The sequence below is a fragment of the Crocodylus porosus genome, unplaced genomic scaffold (assembly GCF_001723895.1).
Source record: "Crocodylus porosus isolate Cpor-Errol unplaced genomic scaffold, CroPor_comp1, whole genome shotgun sequence".
Taxonomy (NCBI): domain Eukaryota; kingdom Metazoa; phylum Chordata; order Crocodylia; family Crocodylidae; genus Crocodylus; species Crocodylus porosus.
This window is the reverse complement of record NW_017728918.1, coordinates 60,035,501-60,044,650: the sequence shown is the minus strand read 5'-3', so window position 1 is coordinate 60,044,650 and position 9,150 is coordinate 60,035,501. Positions and strand designations below refer to the sequence as shown.

At 46.5% G+C, this 9,150-nt stretch overlaps 1 protein-coding gene across 1 annotated transcript in view; it reads right to left on the bottom strand.

Moving 5' to 3' along the window:
* SENP6 (SUMO1/sentrin specific peptidase 6) overlaps positions 1 to 4,919 on the bottom strand; it is a gene marked incomplete at its 5' end in the record, with an annotated part of 97,418 nt that extends 92,499 nt beyond the window's left edge. Inside the window, one exon of the mRNA XM_019538160.1 lies at positions 4,822 to 4,919. Coding sequence (XP_019393705.1) covers positions 4,822 to 4,919 — 98 coding nt within the window. The remainder of the gene's footprint in view (positions 1 to 4,821) is intronic.
* Positions 4,920 to 9,150: the final 4,231 nt, after the last annotated feature.

The window sequence follows — 9,150 nt, the reverse complement described above, 5'->3', positions numbered from 1 at the left end:
AGAAAGAAAGAAAGAAAGAGAGAAGGAAAAAGGAGAGCAGAGAGAACCAGAGACACGCACACACACACAGAACAACCTGCACAAAGACTGAGAACGAAAACACACCCAGAACAGATACATGCGCACACACATCCAGAACCAGATGTGTGGGCACACAGAACCAGAGGCAGACAAACGCACAGAACCTGGGCCACTGGACAAAGTCCGACCCAACAATGCCTTGGTCCCGTCAGAGCCCCTCTGTTTCCCTCAGCAGCCAGCCCCCAGGCTGCAGCACAGCTGGCCAAGGCCCCGGCTTGGAGCCTGCCCATCAGCCCAACCACCAACCCACCCTGAACAGCTAAGCCTGCAAAAGGTGTGGTACTCCTGGTGAGGGACAGCGCCAGCCTCATCCTGGGTGGGGCGGGGGCTGGGCCAGGGCTCGACTCAGAGCAGGTGGGAGTCAGGCAGGCTCAGCTGCAAGCCCTGCTGCAAGCAGCCTGGGCTCTGTGGCTGGCAGCAGCTACAGAGCCTGGGCCAGCTGCAGCCAAGAGGCTGCAAACAGCTGCTCTGGGCTCCAGCATCAGCTTCGTACTGGCAGGTGCATGTGTGCCTTGGAGCAGACGGTGGGAATAGGGCCTGAGGCAGCACTGAGGTGCACGTGCGGTCGCTGTCAGCATAGAGCTGATGCTGGGGCTGTGGAGCCTAGCGCCGCTGTTTGCAGCCTTCCTGCTGCTTGCTGCAGCTGCCCAGAGCCCAGGCTGGCTGCAAACAGCTGCGCTGGGCTCCGGAGCCCCGCCATCAGCTCTGTGCCAGCAGTCGGGGAGAGGCCGGAGTTGTACTGCCTCAGGCTCCTACCCTACCATCCACCCCGAGGCATGCATGCACCCGCCAGTATGGAGCTAATGCCGGAGCCTGAACCAGATGTTTGCAACCTCCTGGCTGCAACTGGCCCAGGCTCTGGGTAGCTGCTGCCAACCATGGAGCCTGGTCTTCTTGCAGCAGGACTTGCAGCTGCCCAGCCACCTGCTGGGAGCAGCCCAGGCTTTGTGGCTGGCAGCAGCTGCCTAGAGCCTAAGGTGGCAGTGGTGTGCTGAGCAAAGTGGCCTTGCATGCCATGCTCAGCACACATGCCAGAGGTTGCTGACCCTGCCTTAGGAGATGCATGCAGCATATGAGCAGCCAGTTGGGACAGTCCTGCACTAGATCACGCTTCAAATAAAATGAAGTTTACACTCTGTAAAAGCCTTTCTACCAAGGACCAGGAAACGACTCCTTTATTTTCTACGTGAAGATACAAAGTTCAACATACTTAAAAAAAAACAACAAAAAAAAACAATGTGGTAAGAAGCAGCAAAAAGACAGAGGTGTGTGTGAAGCTGTGATAATCAAAATTAAAACGTCAGAAGAAAACTCTGGAAATTAAGTGGGATCACATCAAAATAACTGCTTTGAATAAAAATTTCCACCAAATTAAAAGACAAATACAAAACACCATCAGGCATTTGAAACAACTATCCTATCAGAAAAAAACGCAAAAGAAAAACTAAGTAGCAGCAATTTCTCTCCAGTTAAGAATACAGAACAGCAGTAGTATTCTAGCTTCCTCAAAGGAGTAGCTTTTCAAAGCTCTTATAAAACTCTTTAGAGAAATAGGTAACATGTAGGAAAAAGTTGTATATTATCTAAATAATTGTTTTCAGTGTTTAGAAAAGATATGATTATACAAATCGCTCAGAAAGGACCAAGTATGAACTATAAGAAGGATAAGAATTGGTCCCAGTTAGTTTACAACTAAATTATGTAACTAGTATAAGTGTCAAATGATTTATGAAACAGAAGATTGATACAATTTTCACAGATACGCTGAATGAGAAATTAAAAGGGCAATATATACTAATCACCTATTTTGGAGGCTACAACAAGTGTTTTTCCTAAGCCTAACAGTATACAGATCAATTTCTTATCAGACACGTACATTCAGAAAAAGGCAAATCTCCTATCATCTTTCCTTAGTCTTCCATACCCTCAGGTACCAGGCTGCTCAGGCTGTCACCACTGTCCAACTTGCAGGCTTGGATGCCCATAAAGTAGATCAGAGTTGGTGGAGTTTCTCTCTTAACAGCATTCCTAGGTTTACTCCAGAGGCCATATAGATATATCCTATGTGTCTTTCTCCACTACTTAAATCCATTTGTTATGCTTGATGGACTATTGCTTTTATTAAAAAAGCATCGTTCATTGTAGCAAGGCACTAAGGTATGCCTGCTCATTTAAGGTTGAAGCAGCCTAGCCCACAGAGCTCCCCAGCTGCGGGTTCCCAGGGTAATACCTGAAGGAGTCACATGGATGCATGGCTCCAGGATATATAGGCTCAGGGCTGGAGACAGCAGGACACCTTCTCTCTGGCAACTGCCAAAGGAGGAGCTCTTGCATGTGAAGGCTGCTCAAGTATGGGTGCTTTATGCTTTGTTACTCAAGTGCTGTGAGACTTTAGGAACCTCTCAGGTACTTAAGACTATGGGAGCATGCTGTACTAAAGGTGTAAGTTTGACCCTAAACGAGGCATAGTACTGTTGATGATACTTAAGTTATAACCTAGAGGCTTTGTTTGTGTTTCTGTTTACACTGGAGGACCAGGATGAGGCTGTAAGGGGAGGTTTGGAGGCCTCATTAGTGCCTGGAGATACGATCCCAGAATTTGGGCAGTGTTAGTGATAGGCACATAGAGAAAGAGAAAAAATTGCCCTAGTGGTGCAGATACAAGGGGTGCAGAGAGCCTGAGCACCAGAAGGGTGCAGATATAAGGTTGCAGAGAGCCCTAGAGCTAGAGGAGCACAGCGAGCCCTAGCCCAGAGGGGTGCAGATATAAGGGTGCAGAAAACCCTAGAGCCAGAGTGGTGCAGATACAAGAGCACAGAGTGCCCTAGTATCAGAGGAGTGCAGGCACAAGAGTGCAGAGACAGTTTAGTGCCAGCAAGGTGTAGATACAGGGGTGTAAAACCTAGCATCAGAGTGGCGCAGAAGTGATAGATGGTAGTAACACCTGCAAGGCTTGGGACACAAAGGGTGGAGTTGTATGTGAACCCTAGACATTGGGATATTAAAATGAGTAGCCTCTTGCTTAGAAATAACTTAGTCATTACATCAAAGGCATAGCAAGCAAGATAGGCGAATGGCCCATTGTGGAGATCAGCCTTGAGATATACACACCTGTTACATTCATACAGAGATGAGATACCTGATGATAATGATAGAGGGATAGCTAAAATTTAACCAGTTTTTCCACTTCAAAACAGAACTCAATCTCCATTTACTTGATAGAAAAGTGAGGCACCCTCTTAAAAATTATGGCACTTAATCCAAATTATTGAAAATGTACAAGTAAATATATTAGTCCAGCAGTGCTCAGCCCCTGGCCTGCAGCACAGTGCCATCTTGCACACGCAGCTCCCCAGAAGTGTGTAAGTTTGGTAATTGAGGAGCAGTGAGATCACTCTCCCTTTGCCAAATTTCCAAATCCATGAGGAAACCCGGACCTGCACTCTGGATCATATCCCTGATCCCCAGTCCCAGTGCACAGGGCCAGGTGGGGTGGTACCAGGCTCCAGGACTCAATCCCAGGGCATGGTGGCAGGAGGAAGCGGGGCCAGGTTTTAGATCCCAATCCTGGCTTGTGGGGCTTAATTTAGCTGATGGACTGGTCCCACTCAATGCATCTGGCCCACCAGGTAAAAAAGGTTGAGCACTACTGTATTATCTATTTAAAAAAAAAAGCAGCAGAAACAATTAAGAAATTTAGAATCCTAATGTCAGACTCCCTAGTAGGTTATTTTAAAAAACACAAGTGTTTCTACACAGAAAAAACTTGTTGAAATTGTATGTGTATAGATAGTTTTTGGTTAAGTAATCACCTTCCACTAAGGTTCCTCACTAAGCTGGCAAAAAAAATCCCATGAAATTTATCCTCCTCTTTAAAATATCTGTCTTTTCATGATTGCCACTACCATTCCCGAAGAGTTAGATTCAGGGTGAGAAGACACCCCAATAAGACAAGGATGAAGTAAATGTTTTAACTACAAACCCAAGAAATTAAGAATTAAATGAAATCCAAACATGTAAAAAAGATAGGAAGCAAATAGCTGGGAAATAAAGAAAACTGCAGTTCTACATAATTAGAAAAAGATGTGAGGAAATCCTGTTTCTTTAAAAGTAATTTTTTATCCTGTCTGGAATTACAAAAATTAAATATGTTGTCACTCTAGAGTTATTGCATAATAACATTATTCTGTGGCAGAATTAGAGTTGTTTGGCTGCTTTAACTTGATTTGCTTACCTTAATGTTCACATTTAATTTACATTTTTAACTCTTAATTTCCCCAATATACGTTGCTTGTTTTGAGAATAAATACAGCATCTCTGAAATGATGACTATGTATTTCCCATCATTTCCAATTTAATATAAGCTTTTGTCCACTAAGAACAGCTAAGAACAAACAGTTCAGTTATTACAAATGAGATTTTACTTGTTCAGCATTAAATTACTGAAGTCTTCTTAAAAAACAAAACCAAAAAACCCACTAAAAAAACAGATAGTTATAATACTGTAGCCTAGTAATAATGATAATTTACAAAAAAATAGTAGTGCTAGAGTGATGTGACAGGTATGATGGTCTAGAAAAAATGCAAGAGGCCAGGGTTTTGTCAGTGATATCTTCTATTGGATCAACTATATAATTGAGAAAGATGAATTACCCATTGTCAAGTCTCCCTTTTTACAAAAAGCATATTTTTATAATTAAACATTTTTACTTTCAATATCTTAGATAAAATTATCCTTACTCTTTCTCTGCATCTCCTTCGCTTTCTTCTCCATGATCAAAGCTCCAATTATTTTTGAAACCTCCATCTCTCCTGGACTGTGATCTATCCAGGGCTGAAATGAGAACAAGTTAAATCTAAGTCTTGATTTCAAACCAGGTCTCTAACCAATACAAATCCAAAAGCTAAAGTAACATGGCTGATTTTCCAAGACACTTTTTTCAGCAATAAAGCATTTAAATATCCTTTAGCACCCTGGTGTCATAACCCATCTGTGCACCAGATAGGGCTCAGGAGGCTGAAGCTACCCCCTGCATGCTGGGATTAGACCCTGAGGGCCCAGCACCACCCCTTCCAACCCATCAGGACTAGGTCCCAGGGAGAAGGCAGACACCACCCGCTTCTGTGCCAAGACTGGGTGTCAAGGGGTCAGCACCCCCCCAACCCTTGCACCAAGATTGGGCACTTGGAACCCGAACTGCCCCTGCCCAGCTCTGTGCACTAGGATCAAGTGCCAGATTCACAGGACCCAAACCTACATGCGTCTCGAGTTTTCGCAGCAAGGGAAGGGACAATTAATGCTGTCACCACTCCCCCATCGCCAAGTTTCCAGGCTCATGGGGAACCCCACACACTGGATCACGTGGAGCTGTAGGCCAGACCTGGCCCACAGGCCAGAAATTGAGCACAATGGATTTAGCAGAATAAGTTTACAGATGACATGGCTAGTTTTTAAATCGTATATATGATTTAAAAACACGTACAACACCTGTGAACACCTTTAACAAACTAATACAATGCTTTTTCTCTTTCATCTTATATCCCACCATTACCTTCAGTAGCGATGTACTTATTTAACAACACATTATTAAAAAGAAAAAAACACTAAGTGAAGCACAAAAAGAGATGGGAACATGCAGCAACTGCTGACTTTTTTGACATTTGTACTTTCAAAGTTTCCCTTCATACGTACTAAGTTTCACTGGGTCTTTATTTACCATCATATTTTTTCCCCATAGAAAATGTGCACCTTTCCCAACTCTCCCATCACCCTCCTCCCCCACCCACCAAAGAGTCAGATCCACAAAATTGGAGTGCATGTATTAAGTCAGGAAGCTGACTTTCCGCCCAAGATAGAAGTGCCTTCCTTTAATTCCTGTCCAGTGCAACAGGTCTGGTATTAGGATTCAGGGAGCTGAAGAAGTTGATTGGTACAGTGGCACCACTGTTCTTCACTCCAGAGGTATTTACAATGGTCTCTTTTTTAAGGGTTCACTAACCAAGCTACCCATTCCTAAGACAATTTTGCTGTGGGCTAGGGCTCCAGGTCTATTCTCCTATTGTACAGCTCATGAGTTCTTTTCAAAATCATAGGTGTGGACATACTGAAGGCAAACCTCAAGAAAACAGATACCAACATCTAGAGCTAGAAGGAGCTGGCTGCCAGCTGACTCCAATGATGCCACAACCTCAACTAAGCAGCAGCCCATTTTGAGGTAAAGCAACTTGCCCTTGAATTAAAGAAGAGATAGTAGAGGAAGGAAAAGCAGAGGAATCTCATCTTATAGTCTCCCCTGCAGAAAGACATAACTTTTGTGGACAGATACATGGCTCAAAATTAGACTTTTAAATCACCTCAAGACCCATTAATGAGCCATAATATATATGAATGTTGAATCAAGGAACTGCCAACAACATATGATTTTGGATAAGAAGCATGAATGAGTACAGACACTACAGCATTAGCAATATATATATGTCAGGAGAGATTTAGGCTGCATACAGACATTCAAATAATCTAGGAGAATTCTACCAGGTTTGTTCTCCTGGTAGAGAAACTTACAGTGTGTACAGACATTCAAATGCTGAGGCCCTGAAGAGTGGTATGCTTGCAGTGCTGACACTGTGCAGCCAGAGGAGGGCCCTGTGCACACATCTCTGCAGACTCCCTTTGTCTGGGAACAGATGGCAGCGGTGCATTGGCTGCCCCAAAATGCCTATGGTCAGCTTTTCTTTCCTTGCAATACAACATGGGGATTTTCTGAGCAGCAGAGTTCAGAAAGTGACACTCTGTCTCTTATGAGCAAGGGAAGGCAGGGGGTGGTCAAGTGAAAGCTGGAGGACTATGTTCTCATCTGAGAGGAAATTCACAGCATATACAGACATTTGCTCTCTCAGGGGAAATTCTCCTGAAAGTGACTTAACCCAGGAAGTTGCCTAGGTTATTTTTTCCTAGAGTGCTTATTTTTACTCTGGGAGCAGAAGTTCAGATTTCTTCATGTTCATGGTTTCTCCTGGGAGAGCAGCATTTCTCCCAAAAGAAACTGAATGTCTGTTTGAGACTTTCAAAAGCCTCCTGGATTTCTGATTTTACATTCAGAAACACAAACATACAGTTTTAAGGCAAGTAAAATGCATGGCTGGAATGTTGATGGCTAAATTTGGTAGGGGTGCACCAACACAGATTTTGGGGGCCAATACCGATAGCCAATATTTAAGGAGGCATATCGACTGATACCTATCCAATACAGCTGCCTCCAGGTGGTAAAACCAGTGTGGTGGAAGGGGAGGGAAGGGGTATGGGGGGGTGGGCCAGATCAACAGCCCCCGTGGTGAGGAGGGGGCAGGGGCAGATGCTGCCCAGGTGGGATGGGGGCATGGGACAGAGGTGCACCTCGTGGGGGTGGGGGAGGCACCTACCACTGCTCGCACCCCAGGAGGACACGGGGGCAGGCTAGAGCTGACACTGCATGACTATTCTCAGCGGAGGCTGGGCTTGGAGTGGGTGCCAGCAGTGCTGGAAGTGGCTGCAGCCACCCCAAATTTCACTGCCACTCTGCTCCCAGTCCTATGACACCAGATGCAAACCCGGCTCTAATCCCACCTCCACCCATGCGCTGGGAAGAGCTGAGGCTGCACTGGGCAGCTGGAGGCAGCAGCGGCACTGGAAGTAAAGCTGTAGTGAAATCTCAGGTGGCTGCAGCCCCTCTCTAAGCACCCACTCTGAGCCCAACCCAACCAAGAAGAGCTGCACGCAGTGCCAAAAGAGCCTCAGAGCAGGCATCAGCAGCACTGGAAGGGGGCTGCATCCACCCTAAATTTCACTGCAGCTCCGCACCCAATGCTGCCGCTGCTACTAATCACCCAGCACAGCCTCAGCTCTTCCCAGCGCATGGGTGGAGATGGGACATGGAGCCAAGCTGCACCTGGAGGAACGGAACTGGAAGCTGAGTAGTAGTGAAATTTGGGGTGGCTGTACCCCCTCCCAGCGCCAGCAGAGCCTACTCCAAGCCCAGCCCCTGCCAAGAAGAGCTGCACAGCACCAGGTCTAGCCCACACGCTAACTCTGCATAGATCCGGGGGAGGGGGACAGCTCCCCCACCCCCCTGAAATGCAAGCAGCAGCAAGAGCTGCCCCCCCCCGGGCAGTGCCTGTTTCTGTAGGGTCAGAAGGGACCTAAGCAAGTCATCAAGTCCTATCCCCTGCCATGGGCAGGAAAGAATGCTGGGGTCAAACGACCCCAGCTAGGTGATTGTCTAGCCTCCTTCTGAAGACCCCCCAGGGTAGGGGCAAGCCTCACTTCCCTAGAAAGTTAGTTCCAGCTCCTAGTCACCCTGACTGTGAAGTAGTACCTCCTGACGTCTAGCCTCAACCTACTCTCAGTCAACTTATGGCTGTTATTCCTTATAACTCCCAGTAGTGCTTGAGGGAACAGAGACTCTCCCATCGCCTGCTGGTCACCCTTGGCAAATTTGTAGGTGGCCACCGGCTACCTTTCTCAGCCTTCTTTTGTATAGGCTGAACAGGTTCAGGTGCTGTAGTCTCTCCTCATAGGGCCTACCCTGCTGCCCCCTGATCAGGTGAGTGGCCCTCCTCTGGACCCTCCCTATGCTATCCACATCCCTCCTGAAGTGCGGTTCCCAGAACTGGACTCAGTGCTCCAACTGCAGCCTGACCAGTGTCGCATAAAGGGGGAGGATCACCTCTTTGGACCGGCTCATGATCATAGAATCATAGAAGTAGGGTCGTAAGGGACCTTGTAGATCTTCAAGTCCAACCCCCTGCCTGGGCAGAAGAAAAAACTGGACTCAAAAGAGTCCAGCCAGGTAGGCATCAAGCCTCTTCTTAAAGATCCCCAGGGTAGGAGCCAGCACCACTTCCCTTGGAAGTTCATTCCAGCTCCCAGCCACCCTAACTGTAAAGTAGTTCTTGCGGATGTTTAATCTAAATCTACTCTCTAATAACTTGTGTCCATTATTCCTTGTCATGCCAGGGGGCGCTAGGGGAAACAGTGTCTTCCCTAAACCCTTCTGGTCCCCCTTAGTGAGTTTATAGACAGTCACCAGGTCC